Source organism: Vulpes vulpes, chromosome 4 (genome assembly GCF_048418805.1).
Source record: "Vulpes vulpes isolate BD-2025 chromosome 4, VulVul3, whole genome shotgun sequence".
In the NCBI taxonomy this organism is placed as follows: domain Eukaryota; kingdom Metazoa; phylum Chordata; class Mammalia; order Carnivora; family Canidae; genus Vulpes; species Vulpes vulpes.
In genome coordinates this window covers 84574519-84591555 of record NC_132783.1, presented here as the reverse complement: position 1 = coordinate 84591555, position 17037 = coordinate 84574519, and the positions used below count along the sequence as shown (strand labels likewise).

General features: G+C 35.5%; 1 protein-coding gene across 9 annotated transcripts in view; it reads right to left on the bottom strand.

The window, feature by feature from the left end:
• Positions 1-17037, bottom strand: part of ADK (adenosine kinase) — a 494813-nt gene that overhangs the window by 94865 nt on the left and 382911 nt on the right. For all 9 annotated transcript variants that reach the window (XM_026005029.2, XM_072756311.1, XM_072756308.1 and 6 more), the window contains one exon: positions 1851-1886. In XM_026005029.2, coding sequence (XP_025860814.1) covers positions 1851-1886 — 36 coding nt within the window. The remainder of the gene's footprint in view (positions 1-1850; positions 1887-17037) is intronic.

Sequence of the window (17037 nt, the reverse complement as noted above, 5' to 3'; positions counted from 1 at the left end):
ACCAAGCATATTCAAAGCATGTAGCTCAAGTGGTCAATAAAAGTATGAATTAGGCTTAATAAACTATTTAAAAATTATTATCTGCAGGTACTACAGAATCATGATCATTTGTTATGCAACATGTTATATTTCTAAGCATATACAAAACCAGTTATTTTCTAGAACTAAAATACGTTTTTTTAATGGTAACACTGAAAACAAGCTATAAATTTACATTTTACTAGCTTTTATCTAGGAAAATATTGATGTAACAAAAGAGAATATCAATTGTTAATATTAAAACTTAACATTAGTGAAATTTTAAGACATGACTGAAAACATTTACTTATATTTTCATGATCAAACATTTAATGTTTAAATTGAATATTACCCTGAGTATATCTACTTGTGAATACCAATTGCCAGTTTGGGAAATTACAAAGTGAAACTTAAATTAGATAAAAAAAAATACTCGGAAATCTTTATTCTTTCTACATGTGACTCAACCCTGTATTTATAAGAATATATTAAAACCAAAAAAGAAAACTCCCAAGAAGCTATCAGAGTTCTAATAATCAAGTATTTTGAGGCAAGCTTTCCTGCCTGATATGGTTTTTTCATAGGATCTAGCTTTTTTCATAGAATACTTATAACACAAGCTATTGTCTTCCTCCAAGAAGAGGAAGCTTTATATCTGGTTGTCAAGTCCTATGACATGGGTAACATGCACATGTATTTTACTTTGTTGCTCGATAATGAATCTGTCTTTAGTACATTTAAATAATAGTTCCATCACAAATTCATACAACACTTTTCTCTAAAGAGTTCAAAGTTAGCTTACTGATATATCTAATCAATGCTCACAGATTCTCTAGATGGTAGACAATACTGAGCATGTAAGTAAAGAAAGAATTTCTATATTCCAGCTCTACTCAGTTTAATTTTTAAAAATTACTACCACGCAACATTGTAAGTTGCTGTACAGAACACAGCATTCTCCATAGTTCTGCCTCAATAAATATGATGCTTATAAAACTTATAAACTCAGTTTATGAATTCTGTGTCAGTTACCTGGGCTCAGATTAGAGTCAGTGTTTTCTAACAATCAACTAGAAGATGGATATTATATAGATAAAATCATGGTCTTGTCTGTTGTCCTAATTTTGCCAACAACAACCACATGGAGTTTTGAATCTTGACAACTAATACTTCCACTAGGAAAACAGAATTAGGACTTGGAAACTAAAGCCAATTATTGATATTTGGTTTCAGAAGATTTATATATGTTTCATGTGATCCAAAAAAAAAAAAAAAAGGAGAGATGGAGATGAAAAAAAAAAGATTAAAATAGGAAGTTTATATGAGCAGGATTTAGATTAATCAGTTCATAACAACTGTTAAGTACAACCTTTTGGAAATTAATTTGCATAATGATAATCTACATGTGGTAGGGGTGAAATTATTTAAATGACATTATATTTCACTATTTAGTCTTGCTCCACCACTGCTTTAGCAGTGAATCCTTATGAAATGTAATACAGCTAATGAGGTAGCTTTTTAACTGAACAAACTGACAGGCCCCATATCTGCAGAGGCAGCTTGAAACCGTGCCCAACCTCTTGGCTTCCCAAGAGGCTTTTCAAAATTCAATAAATAACATCTGTAGGCGATGTTGGGTGCAGACCTAGCAGAGTGCGTCATAACACTGTGCTGGCAGAACAAAGAAACCATGACGACTGCCAAGTTTCCATGGCAACTGCTGCGAGGCTCTGAGAGTATAATAGCACATCAATCACTGTCCAAAAGAACTTCATTATCAGCTAGAAAAAACCTTTAGGATCTGTTTAGTGTGCAATTGTGGGTTAACTCACCTCAAAGCCTTGCTCTCTAGCAAAAGTGGCAGCTTCCTGAAATAAAAAAAAAAAGAACAGTTAATTATAAAGTGCTAGGTAATGAAGAAATAATCCATTTTGAAACTCATTCAAACAGTCTTCTTTTTACACAATTATCTCAATATACCCACATAGTTCAATTTTTATTCTTACACTAAAAAAGATTTTTTTCCCTTGGCATGAAAAAAAGGCAGCATAATGTCAACACACTTCACAAGTTGGAATAAAGAAGATGTAGTGCATGTTTTTACTGTAGCTGTCACAGTGAGTTCAGGTGTTTTGACCTCAGCAAAGAAAGACAATCATTTGAAACCTAAGGAACATACTGGTGGTTATGTTTTTAATTGAAACAATACCTTTCAGAAAGCTCTTCTGCAGAGAAGAATGTCTGCTAATAAATGTATAGAGTCAGAAAATCACCATTTTGCAATCCCTAATGAAATTTATTCAGGCAAGGATCATCAATGGATGCTAACTTTATTAGGTGAAAGGATGATGGGAAGCTGAGTATTTCATGGAATCAAAATATCAGAGATTATATGCCGGTCACGAGGAGCAAAGTATAACTTTATAATGGAAGGATCAAGCTGTCATCACCTATAACCCAGTGATCGATCTATCAGATTTCATCATTAATACTGGAATCACCAAATATTCTGTGCCTTCCATTATGATACAATATAAAGGACACACTCCATCTATAAAGTTTTCTGACCACATTTTTAACATTAATTAATCAAAACTTTAATTCATATAGCTGGCAGTCTACAGAAAATATAGAGGATAGGAGAACAAGTTAAATGGTACAATGAGAAAATAAATGGACAAATCCATAAAGTAGGACATTCTACAGGACAAACAGCTTGGTCTCTTCAATAAATCAATGTCATGATAACTTGGGGAAGGGAAAAATGACAAAGAGCAATGTACAGACCTTAACTGAATCCTGTTTTTAACAAACCATCTAAGAAAGACATCATTTTGGGACAATCAGATAAATTTGATTAAGAAACAGGATTGAGATAACATTAGGAATTAGTAATTTGATAAGGTAAATGTTCTTAATTTTAGAAGCTTCTTCTGAAGTATTTAGGGATAAAATGGCATGATAATGTAATTTACTTTAGAATACTTAAAAAATTAAAGTGAAGTAAAAATAGCAAAATGTTACCAACTATTAAATCTAGATGTATTTTATCACTGAAATTTTCAAGATATTGTCATATCATTTGCCTGTTAGCATTGTCTTTATTATTTGATGCACATTTTAAATTTGTATTTTGTTGCTTTTTTTTCCAACCTAAGTGTTTCATGGAGCTAAAAATTGTGCCACTTTTTGGGATATTTGCTATTCTCCCATTTTTTCTTTCTCACTGAGGTTGTTCAGAATTACATAGTCAGATTTGGGAGATGTTTTCCTAAAAAAAATAAAAATCTAGATGCATTTAGTATTTCTATTTTGTCTGTGTGAAAACTTTTTTTTTTTTAATTTTTGTTTGAAAACTTTTATAGCACATGATCTTCCTCCTCCCCAATTTCTCTTTTATATAGATGACAGGGTAACAGAAGATGAACATTAAAGAATAGTTAACATTTTAATTTTTATTTTGTTTTTAAAAGATTTTATCTATTTATTTTAGAGATAGAGTGTGTGTGTGTGAGAGCAGGGAAGGGCAGAGGGAGAGAGAATCTCAAGCAGACTCCACCCTGAGTGTGGAACCTGACATGGGGCTGGATCTCATGACCCTGAGATCATGACCTGACTTGAAATTAAGAGTCAGACTCTTAAACAACTGAGCTGCCCAGGCACCCCTAGTTAAAAACTTTAAGTTCACAATGTTTTTCTAGGTTCCTAAATATCTTAAGGGCACAATTTGATGAACATTACCATATCTACTAATGCTCTTAAAACAGACTATCAAATGATAAAAAACACATCTGTGTAACCAGATCCTTTCCCTTTTTATACTTTCTGCATATATTTTAATTTTAGGACTGATACAGAAAATAGAAGCAATAATACTTTTCAACTAAACTTCCCTCTCGAAAATGAAAAAAAAAAAAAAATACTGCAGACAACTGTCAAGAGCCTCTACATCTTAACTTACATTCCTCCAAAATTATCTTTGCCAAGAGATATTAATAGAAGGATGGGATTTGAGCCTGAGTAGTGAGCAGATCCAACTCAACTGAAACGACTGCCGCACCAAACCATGTAAGGCAGAAAGTAAGTCAGTGTCTCCAGCACAAATTTGGGTACTATCTACGTGTTAAGGAAAACACTGGGGAAAGAAGTATGTATGTGCTTATGGTCCAATATATTAATGACATATAGATTTAAAGACCCCTTGTGAGAGGGCTTGAAAAAGTCAAAATGGATGATTACAGCTAAACCCTGAAGTTAATAGAAAGAGATAAGCTGAAAGTACAATTCCTTAGGCTGTTCACTAGCAAACGTTGATAGAGTTAGCCTTGGTGATACAGATTAATGAAAAACGGAGTTATGATCTTAACAATTGGTGTATGCAAGGTTGGCCTTTTTTTTTTTTTTTAAGATTTTATTTATTCATGAGAGACACACAGAGAGAGGCAGAGACACAGACAGAGGGAGAAGCAGGCTCCATGCAGGGAGTCTGACATGGGACTCCATCCAGGGTCTTCAGGATCACACCTTGGGCTGAAGGTGGCGCTAAACCGCTAGGCCACCCGGGCTGCCCAACGTTGGCCTCTTTGACAATTTACTTATAATAGAACTTCGTACACCATATAGTCAATAATACTTGCTGGCCTGGATTTGAAGGAAAAGAGTAAGTCTCAAAAGATATCAATGTAATATTTTTCCAAGCTGCCCAACCCAAGAATTGATCAAGCTAATTCTTACATCAAAAAGATAACTGATGGGGTGCCTAGAAGGCTCAGTCGGTTGAGTGTCTGCCTTTGGCTCGGGTCATGATGTCAGAGTCCTGGGATCCAGCCCCATGTCGGGCTTCCTGCTTGGTGGAGTGTCTGCTTCTCTTTGCTCCCATCCCCCATGCTCATGCATGCTCTCTCTCCCTCTCTCTTAAATAAATAAATAAATAAATAAATAAATAAATTCCTCTAAAAAAAGATAACTGAAAAGCTCTGCTAGCTTATTTATATAGAGCTTCATCAGAGGCAAGAAAGAAGCCCAGAGAACTATAAGACAAAATTAATATGAAGAATCAGTATGATGAAAACTCACACTAAGACATAAAAACTCAAAATTCAACATACAGTAGTTAAAATGCTTTTTTAAGGTCCAGTTATGCTCACACAGATATAAGAAGCAATTAACTTTGATGTATTATGGTACAGTGGAACGGACTAATTGCAAGAAGACACATTTATAAATGTCAGATCATTATTCTTTAAGGAAACCAGGCCCTAGGACACTTGCACATCTGTAAACTATTTGAAGCACCAATATATTTCTGATTGAGGAAGGACATGCTGAAGAAAAGTCAACTCAATTTTTTATCTTAGCGCCCCCTCATACAGGTTTGCAGAGCTGTGCCCTACCATTGAAAAGCTAAGATCTTATCTCCTGACTTCCTCCCACCTTCTTTTGATCTTGAGCTGGTGCCCCCAGTCACTCCATTAGAGAAGGCAGCTGGCTCACATCACCGTAGACTTTCCCACAGCTAACCTCTGATCTGAAGGTGTTTGTAGATACAATGATGAAACAACATTTATTTTTCCCTCCCAGCAAAACAAATAACACAACAACATAGGGGGACAGTTTGACCTAGTAAGAATTTTAACCAGAATTTTAGTCCTCAGATTCACTGCATGGAGGGACAGAAAGAAAAGGCATTAGGTCTGAAAGTAGGGAAGCAAAAAGGGGTATAGACGGTTGGCAGAAGAGTAAGGCAGGTTCCAAATATCAGGGTTAATTCCAAGTGAACTGATAATACTAAATTGAAAAGGACTTTTTAGTGTGTCTTTGCAGTAAAAGTGAGAAAAGAAAACAAGCACGTCCCCATCTGTGCTGCCCCAGGGCGCCACGTACTGAGTTCACAAATCTAATGAAACAGTCAGGTTAAAATCCAACTGCAGAGTGGATGTGACGTGTGGAGAACAGCTAGGGTTAGAATAGAGAAGCAGGGCGGTTCCTAATGCAGGTGATTATCCATGTTATAATCATTATATTTACAGGCTTTCCATTTTAGATCTGACATCAAAAATCACAAAGGAGGAGGGATTAAGGAAATAAACAACCGACAGAGGCTTTCCTGCTCTCCTGAGAGTATAGCACTTTCATTCATGCATGACAAGCAACAAAAGCAAAACCAAACAGGCCAGGAAAGAGTATTTCTGAGAAGGCTGGATTTCACATTAACACTTCTTTCCATTTTGATAACTTTCACTATTATTCAGTTTCCTAGACAGGTCACATTTTCAGAATTAGTTCCCATTGTTGTCTGTGCTCTAATACAGTATCATTTTTGGTTTACAATGAATGATACTCACATAATATGTCTTTTACAACAGCAAAGTCATTTTTTCCTTCCTGGAATTGAGTGTTGTGAATAAAATGACATATAATTAAAGCCTCAGACTCTCATCTATTTAGGATTTGCAGTAGGCTTGCTGCTTCATCGGCCAGGCTAAAAGAGTGCTAGTGAAACAACCACCAAATATGGGTTTTAAGGTTTAAAAAAAAAAAAAAAGAAGCTGAAATTCATGGTTAACGAAAACTATGGAATACTTACATTACGAGCTATTTAAAGGGATTAGCAAGCCCCTATTAGAAAGCACAATCCTCAGATTATACAGAAAGGAAGGAGAAACTTGGTTGCATGTTTGTGTTTATCAAAGAGCTATTTCCTTTATATTCAATTGAAGAGAAAGCTGGGTTTTGTTTTTGCAGTTGTCTGATAATACTGCAGTTTTAATTTATAAAGTAGAATGATCTATAAACAATATTAAACTAAAATCATAAGTTGTCCATATTCTTATTTTAATTCCAATTGTTTTTTACTAGTTATATGGAAATACAGAAGATTTCTGTATATTGACCTTGTACCCTCTGACTTTGTAAAATTTACTTTTTAGTTGTAGGAACTATTATTTAGCTTCTGTTAAGAAAGATAGTTTTCTATGGTCCTATTAAACATATCATGAAGTTATTTTGAGAAGTTAGCAAATGGCTTTAAAAACAAAATTTACCTCTCTTTTGCCCTTGCCCTTGCACTTCCTGCTCTGTACCTGAAGTCACTGAACCCAGCTAGAACCATTACCTGCTTGCTAATGTTACCACTATTTTTGATCTCAGATATGAGGGGTCCTGGTATAGGTTGAAACTTCATGGAATGAAACAAAAAAGGAGAAAATTCAACTCAGGACCAAAGCAAGGTAACTTCTGACTGTCTACAGAAAGTAAACCATCCATCCCAAATAAACTACTTTGTTGTCCAAAGCACGGGAGAAGAAGAAAATTCCAAGGGGAGAGGAGGGGGATGCTTCTTACTCAAGTCACAGGAGTTCAGAGATTTGGGAAAAGTCAAGGGTAAATGGAGCCACCAAACCAGTTATGTTTTTACTTTGTTATCTCTCCATTCAACATGTTATCTCTGCATTCTCCTACGTATAGTTTAGGCTAACAGATACTATTAACCTAGAGGTGTGTCACTATGATAGATATTGCAGACCTCACAATGGTATTAGACTTTGATTCCATAAATTTGAAACAATGCTGTAAATCCTAAATGGTATGGTGTAGGTGAGAGCCTAAGAATGTTATCTTTCTATAAATAAAATTCACATATTTGTATACATATTTAGATGCATAATGCTCTCTTCAAATGGCCTTAAGTTTAAGATAGTACTAGTCAGTGGGGCAAATGGAAAGAGTACAGGGGTGGGGGCACGTGGCTGGCTTAGTCAGTGGAACCTGTGGTTCTTGATCTTGGGGTGTGAGTTTGAGCCCCACATTGGGTGTAGAGATTACTTAAAAAAAAAAAAGGAAATCTTAAAAAAAATAAAAAGAGTACAGTGTTTAGACTCAGAAGACCTACACTAAGGGTGCAGTGTTTGTTTGTTTTTTTTTTTCTAAGATTTTAATTATTTATTCATGAGAGACACAGAAAGAGAAAGGCAGAGACATAGGCAGAGGGAGAAGTAGGCTTAACCGCTATGTCTCTGCCTCTCTGTGTGTCTCTCATGAATAAATAAATCTTAAAAACAAAAAATAAAAACAAAAATCCTCACAGAAATCAAATCGAAGTGTGGTCAACACATCAATCTTAGGGTGAGCAAAGATACATACTTTCAAAATGGTTTTGCATAATTGATTATGGTTAACCATTTCTTCTACACAGATAACTGGGATATACTATTTTTCACATAAGATTTGTTTTTTGGCATCAGGTTTAGTTTCAATTTACAATGTCTTTCATTATTCTTTATTTTTTTAAAGGGTTTTATTTATTTATTTATGAGGACAGAAAGAGAGAGGCAGACATAGGCAGAGGGAGAAGCAAGCTCCATGCAAGAAGCCCGATGTGGGACTTAATCCTGGGTCTCCAGGATCACACCTCAAGCTGAAGGCAGATGCCCAACTGCTGAGTCACCCAGGCATCCCTGTCTTTCATTATTCTGAAGCAATGATTACCTTACTGAGAATAGAGTATGATATTTAAGTAGTGCCAGATCCTCAGGTGAGAAAAATATTTTTGAGTCAAAGTCTAATACTATTATAAGGTCTGCAACAGCTGTAGCAGTGATACACTTATAAGTCATGCTGATATTTAATAAAAAACTACCTGCTGTTTATTTCTTTTCATACAATATATCATAAAGACTTATGTTGCTTAAGCTTTTAAATATTTCCTCATGCTGTCCCTTCAGACTAAGAATTACCTTTTCTTTATGTTATCTAAAAAATCATTTATATATATTTACAGCACTCCATTAAAATTATACTATTTTTAATAAACTAGTTTTGAAGAGGAAAAGTAATTTGAAAATAAAGTAAAAGAAGGGTAGAGAAAAATCATTAAGTAAAATATGTGCTTGGGAACTGCTTTTTAAAATAAGTTTTATTCACAACAATTTCTGTACTGGCTTTTCCAAGAAATATAACACACAACTTTGGGGGGATTTTCAACCTGTGCTCTGACATTTATTACCATATGCTTCCTGTCTGCAGAATGCTGAATAGAAATATTATTTAACATTTATGGAGTGCCAAAAACTCAGTGGGGCAAAGTATAAGCTAAAAAGACATTCATGGCCCCTATCCAATAGGTTTATAATAAAAGTTACATAGACAGTATATAAATTATACCTCAATAAACATGACTGAAAAAAAACATTAGCAGTCAAAACACAAGCGAAAAAAATTAGATTTAGCTTAGGACATACCTAACCCTTTCACAAAGTGATTTATTAGCTGATGAGTCTATTATAGCAAGGAGAGTTGTTCATTCCCACCTTAAAGCATATTTAATGGTGGTAACTAAAGGAAAACAAAGTTAGGAAAAGTACTTCAACAGAATTTGATTGACTAGCTATTTGGGTAAATTCTAGAATAACCCGCGTTTTTCAGTTACTGAAGAGAAGAGATGATAGCATAAGAAAAATCTCAGACCAGTGGGCCTCTTATTGGATACTGTATTTCCATTTTTAATGAGACAACACATGCTTGGCGCAAAGGAAACACTCAACAAATGTAAATTATTTTCCTTACCTCATTTGATCCTCATAAAAATCCCCAAAATAGGTTTCTCATATCACAGATAAATATCTGAAGCTTCAGAGAAATTAACGTATGTCCAAGACTATATAGCAGTAATTGTTATAGGTAGCACTTAGATCTGAGCCTTTCTAAATGGTTTGTGCTGGTTTTCTACTGATTAACTATTTCAGCTTTTATATGTCTAAAACAAAAGTCTTTGTTTTCTCTTTCTTTCTTTCTTTCTTTCTTTCTTTTTCTTTCTTTTTCTTTTTTAGATATTTTTGCTAGGTATATAATTCTGGGTTGTCAATTTCTTTTTCTTTCAGTGCTCTAAGGTCTGTCTAGCTTGCACTGTTTCAGATGCTAAGACTGCTGTCATTCTAATCTTTGCTTCTCTGTATATAATGTGTCTTAAAAAAAAATCAACCTGGCTGCTTTTAAGATTTTATCACTGACTTCATGCAATTTCATTATGATGTTTCTTGGTATGGTTTTCTCCATGTTTTTTCTGCTTTTTGAGCAGAATTTGTTGAGTTTCTTGGATTTGTGAATTTATAGTTTTCATCACATTTGGAACATCTGCAACCTTTATGACTTCAAATACTTTTTCATTCACTCTCCTCTTTCCCAAGACTCCAAATATGTATATCAGATCACCTGATATTGTCCCACAGCTCATTCATGCATGGTTTGTTTTTTCAAAGACTATTATTTTCTGTCAGTGTTTAATTTTGAATAGCTTCTGATGTTGTCCTAAAGATCACTAGTTACTATTTTTTTTCTTCTGCAATGTCTATTTCATCCAGTGCATTCTTCCTCTCTGGAAGTTCAATCTTTATACATACATACATATATATGTATATATGTATATAGTCTCTTCTTAAGGCTTATGCTTTATCTTCTTGAAATACAGAATATATTTAAAAATGTTAATCTTTGTCAAATAATTCTAACATCTGTGCCATTTCTAAGCCTGTTTCTATTGATTGATGTTTTTCCTCATTTTGGGTTGCATTTTCCAGCATCTTTGCCTCTCAATAATTTTGACTGGATGCCAGACATTATGAATTTTATGTTTTGGGGTGCTGGATATTTTCTACTACTTTACACATTTTTTTTAAATTTTTATTTATTTATGATAGTCACACAGAGAGAGAGAGAGAGGCAGAGATACAGGCAGAGGGAGAAGCAGGCTCCATGCACCAGGAGCCTGACGTGGGATTCGATCCCGGGTCTCCAGGATCGCGCCCTGGGCCAAAGGCAGGCGCCAAACCGCTGCGCCACCCAGGGATCCCTACTTTACACATTTTTGAGGTTTATTCTGAAATTCAGGTTACTTGGAAATAGTTTGATCCTTTCTAGGCTTAGTTTTAAGCTTTGGTAGGTTAAATGAGAGCAGCCTTTAATCTAGAGCAAACCTGGTACCCTAATGATATAATCTTTTTGACTACTCAATAAAACAACCCATTCATTAGCAGTTTCTCCACTCTGGCTATTGGGGACAGAAACTGCTATCAGCCTGTGTGAACTTGGGGGAATAATCTCTCTGCTTCTTTCCAATGTTTCATCCTTCACTTTGTATACTTTCCTCATACACATATCCTGATCAGTATTCAGCTGAAGACTCTAGGGAACTCTCTGCAGATATTTAGTGTGTGTGCCTTATCTCTGTACTTTTTTCTGGAATTCTTTCCTGTAAATTTTTAAAAAAGATTTTATTTACTTATTTATTCGGACAGACAGTGAGAAAGAGAGAGAGAAGCAGAGAAGCAGCAGGCTCCCCACAAAAAGCCCAATGTGGGACTCGATCCCAGGACTCCAGGATCATGCCCTGGGCCAAAGGCAGGGGCTCAACTCCTGAGCCACCCAGGCGTCTCTCTTTGCTATAAATTCTAGCCAACTTGGCATCCTTCAGTGCTTAACTCTTTCAGTTCAGTTGGACCTCTAGGTTTGGGAGCCCCTTCTCACATTGTAGACTAGAAACTCTGTCTAAATGGAATGCTATGGCAATTGTAGGATTTTCTCATTTGTTGACCTTCTCTGAGTGATCACTGTCTCGTGCTGCCTGTTGTCTAATGTCTGGAGACTGTTGTTTTATATATTTTGTCAGGTTGTTTAAGGAAGAAGATAAATCTGGTCTTGCTTACTCCATTAGTCCAGCAGAGGTTCAATGTGGATCCGTCTTAAAGTACATATCTTAAAATATCCTGGCACGTTAACAAATCTGCAGTTCTCCATTTATTGGTTAGAACAGTTTATGACCAAGCCAAAGACAAATCAGATTGATCACTTATCCTAAGCATCTCATACATTGCTTTTTGCATGTTATTGTACAAAGGATATGGTTCCTATACTTGGAGCTGCTGCATTAAATCATAAACTCTATCAGTAATCTATAATTGAAGCCCTCTGAAGAATAACTCTAGTTCTAAACCCGTTTTTACTTTACATATCCTATATAATTGTCATTTTCTTGCTTTATATATATATATATATATTTTTTAAAGATTTTATTTATTTACTCATAGAGACAGAGAGAGAGAGGCAGAGACACAGGCAGAGGGAGAAGCAGGCTCCATGCAGAGAGCCCGACGCGGGACTCGATCCAGGGTCTCCAGGATCACGCCCTGGGCTGCAGGTGGTGCCAAACCGCTGTGTCACTGGGGCTACCCCTCTTGCTTTTTTTAGATTACCAACTAGAAAGCTCCAGGTAGGTAGTTAACATCTTTCTTTTTTAATTTTTATTTGTTTTTATTTTTATTGATTTTATTTTTAATTTTCAAAGATTTTATTTATTCACGAGAGACACACACACAGAGAGAGGCAGAGACATAGGCAGAGGGAGAAGCAGGCTCCATGCAGGGAGCCCAATGTGGGACTCGATCCCAGGACTCCAGGATCATGCCCTGGGCTGAAGGCAGGCGCTCAACTGCTGAGCATCCCCATCTTTCCTTTTTTAAAAAATGTTTTCCCTGATCCTCTCTTTCACCCAATAGAGGGATCTCTTATAATGTATGATCAATACTTTGTGCCCAAGTTCCACAGCCTGTAAGACAAATTCAGCCCATTGCCTGTTTTTATAAATAAAGTTTTACTGGAACACAGCAATGCTCATTCATTTACATGTTGTCTAGGATTGTCTCTGCTTATTACCACAGCCGAGTTAACTAGCTCAACAGAGACCATACTAATTGGACTTCTACAGAAAAAGTTTGCTGACCCCTGAGTTATGCTATTAGGATATTTATGTATTTTTTTCTTAAGTTACCAATGAAGAATTGAAGGCCCTATGGAGAGTAGGCTCTAGCTTATTAGCATTAAGATAAGTAAAATGTGCATCTTTTGACAGGTCTTATTTCTTTTAATCACTGGGAAAAAAAACCCAACAACCTAGAACTCAAATCACCTATGTTAAAAAAAAAGGACAATAAAAGTCAGCTAAATAACCAATTCTTATGAACTTAGATAAATATGCATGCAAGACAACAAGAAAGGCATTATGGACCCCATGCTAAGCATTAGACAAAAGGAAGATCTCCAGTGGGGAGAGATTAGCATTCTTGTTAACTGCCTAAGGATTCTCTCAGTTCAAAGGCATACCAATATCCTTTATATTTTCCATATTCCATGCATGATCCTTCTCAATCCCAAACTGTCAAGTTGTGATACCACTGCTTATAAAGCCCATTCCCTGGGATCATGCTAATGGCTCAACTTATTCTAGTTTGGAAGTTGTAAAAAAGTAATTTTTAGAAAGTAGGTAAAAATAAAATGCAAACAATACATAAAACACAGATTTGGACAACTGGACAGGCAGAGTTGTTTTTATGAACCTTACTGTGAGCAAAGTGGTGAGGGTAAGGTGTGAGATATGTCAGAAGAATACAGAGATCATCAGTTTCTAGTTGTTTTGATCTTAGGTTTGGACCTATCACAAAAACTTCCCTACTCCTTGGATCTCCTGTCTGCTGAGGAAGAAGACAGAATTATTACCAATAACCAGCATTATTTCCTTCCTTCTTGCTAGCTGACAGATAATAATTATGTGTGCTTTAGAAAGAAGTCCAACATATAAACAAACTTAAAAAATTTCACAATGGCCATTGGGAAGTAGCTAGGATAACATGGAAGTAATGATCAACACAGGTTTCTTCAGGAAAAAAACAAAAACTACAAAGAAGTCAAAGAAAAAAATCCAATGTGCATGAAAAAGAAATTAGCCAAGGGTACAAGTCAGGCTATTAAAAAAAATCACAGAAAAATGGTAGAAAACACTCAACAGAGAATGTAGCACGGAACTCAATAAATGTTAGATGGAAAGTGTGATTTCAACTACCCTTGCTGTATGAAAAAGAAATAGGTTTGAAAAGATTAATATTTCTGAAAAGCTCATATTGCATTTGATAATGAAATGGGAGACAATTATTTTAGTCTAAAAACTAGAATTCAAGAAATGTCTATCTTTTTACCTCTTGTCAGAATCTGAAAGAACACATTATCCAATCTTAGTGCTTGCCTGTGGAGTTTTGGAGTCTCCATGACAAAGGATGAGTTTTCATTGGGTGTCAACAACACATTGGTAATTGAAGGTAATACAGCACAGAGCTAGTAACAAAATACTGGCATTTTTATTACACTGAATGTTATAAAGTGATTGGGCTAACATGGGATTTTGTTAACAGCAATTTTGACTTATTGTACATTGTATTACAAGTTGGCTTCTATATACATCCATTTCAGAGACTGTGTTCTCACTAATCTTAGCCTTTCCTCTTGACTTTTTTGAATAGGACTTAATTGCTTTTCTTGAGGAAAGAAGGATTTCTGCATAGTGTAAAGTTTAGTAATAATTATTTTAAAAAATAAAATGAGTACTCATTTCCTTCTAGTCTTTTGGAGGGTTAGTTTCAATCTCTCCAAATATCTTTGCATTGCCAATTTCTTCATTTCTTGAGTAAATATTTCACCTCCTTTGGGTCTTTGGACAATTTCCCCCAACTTACTCCTGTACATTCAAATTCTTTTTGTTCGGATTTCCCAATTTCAATGCATAATTTAATAGATGAGAAATGAGACTTAACTGATATTTCAGAGTTTGAATTTTCTACACTCTCCCAGAAACTCTCCTCCCAACTTTTTGGTTACATATCCTCTTTCCCTTCCTTTTTTAAAAAAAGATTTAATTTATTTTAGAGACAGAGAGATAGTGGGGGGAGGGGCAGGAGGAGAGGGAAAGAGAGCATCTCCAGCAGACTCCAGGCTAAGCCGGAACCGATGCAGAGCTCAATCTCATGACCTTGAGATCATGACCTGAACTGAAGTCAAGATCAGGGGCTTAACTGAGCCACCCAATCACTTCTTTCCCTTTCTTCTCTTATTTTAATGTTGCTTATCGTCTTTCTCATTGGTTAAATTCCCTAAAGACAATTTTTCTCTAGAATTCAGTTACTGATTTTCTGATCTGTTTTCTCTTTACATTTTTGGGAGGGTAGTTTCCTTTACTACTTTGATTTGCTATCATCATCATATATTCTGTCTCACTTTCAGAGTTCCTTTGACACTTTCTCTTTGCCTCTGATGGTTTCAAATTCTACCAACTATAAGGCCTATAATATCTGGAACTCTGTTTCCATTCCTACCAACACAACCCTAGGTCAGTCCTGTACTACCTCTTGCCTAGATTATATAGTCACTTAACCAGTCTTTAGTACCAGTCACTCTCAGCTTGAATGTATCCTTGCACATGACCATTAGATTCAGCTTCCTAAATATCAACTTCGATTAGCCTTTGCCCAAAAAGCTACCTACTACTGCTTCCTGATAAAAGTCCTAGTTCTATAGCCTAACTTTCAAAGGTCCTCCATAAAGTGTCCCTACTTTTCCTGTCTAGCCTGATCCTTTACTACTCCCTTATACATGTACCAGATGCCACTCAAACTAGAATACTTGCTATTCTCTGAACATGCCCCAGGCTTTTTTGCCTTCATGCTACCTTGCACATGTAGGCACTAAATGAATTAGAATATCCTTCAACCACCCTTGTCAAAATCCTACCAATCCCTCCAGGGTTAGTTCAGCCATCTTCTGCTTAATGGAAGCCTTCTTGAATTGTTCATGGTCTCTCCTTTCCCTATCTCCAGAAGTGGCTTTCTGCATTGCAGAAGAGTTTTGCGCAATTTGTAAAGATTTTTCTTACGGCAATTATGTGCATACTGGAAACACCGTTATTTGTATAGACAGTTTATCTCTCCTACTAGATTATAAATTCTTAGTGCAAAAATTCTTTCTCACTTTGTATCCTCAAAGCATCTAACATATTGCTCTGCACAGGATAATAAATCCTTGTTGATTTATCAAATGATAAAGACAAAGCACTTGCCTACATTAAGCAAAGAAGAAATACCTCTGCAGTAGATTTATATTGACTTGATTTCTTGTGTTCATACTTTGTTTTGGGGATCAGAGTTCATTGACAGGCTTTGTATATGCCTCTATTATGCTATTTCTTGCATCACATTATAATTTATTTACATGGTCTATTTTCTTTCCTAGTTTATGAGCTTCTTGAGAACTGGGTTTTATATCTTATCCTAGGACCCTGCCTTGCACGTAGTATGATTAATAAATGTGCACTGGAATCAGTTAAACTGATCAAAAGAATGTTATTTAAAAAGGGAAAAGATCTTTGTATGTATGAATATTGAGATTTTCAAGAATGAGATCTAAAATTTGGCTAAATATTTCATAAACTGCTGGTCTGCTCTGTTCTATGAGAGTATTTATACAATTCATATCTTGGGCATATCTGCAGTTGTCCTGCTCTGGAAAGTTACCATAAAGGATGTTGGCATTTGCCTCACTTCCAAGTAATACACAAATAATCAGGGTGATAGTTTTCCTAAAAGAATATCCTATTCTGAATTTTATTTTACTTAAAAATATTTTATTTATTTATTCATGAGAGACACAGAGACAGAGAGGCAGAGACATAGGCAGAGGTTTGCCACAGGGAGCTGATGTGGCACTTGATCCCAGAACCCTGGGATCACGACCTGAGCCAAAGGCAGATGCTCAACTACTGAGCCACCCACGTGCCCCTTATTCTGAATTTTAAAACTATAATTATATTTCAAAGATATATAGAGTCCAGACATCACTGGAAGATACTGGGTATCAGAGTACAATATAAAGATAAGTGTCAAAAGATTTATGATAGAAGTGGGCAAGAACAGCAAAAAAAACAAACGAACAAGTTAATTAAACAAAAAGCAATAAAACACCCTACATACAGATTAAGTAACAAGGGTAAATAGTAAACATGATTCAGTCTGAGGACTTGGTAAGTTACCAACTAAGCACTTTTATGACAAGCTACTATTTTACTTTGCTGACATGCAAGATAATTAGAAAATTTACAGCATGTGGGATAAAAACAGAAGTCTAAATGAGCTTATAACCAGCAATAAG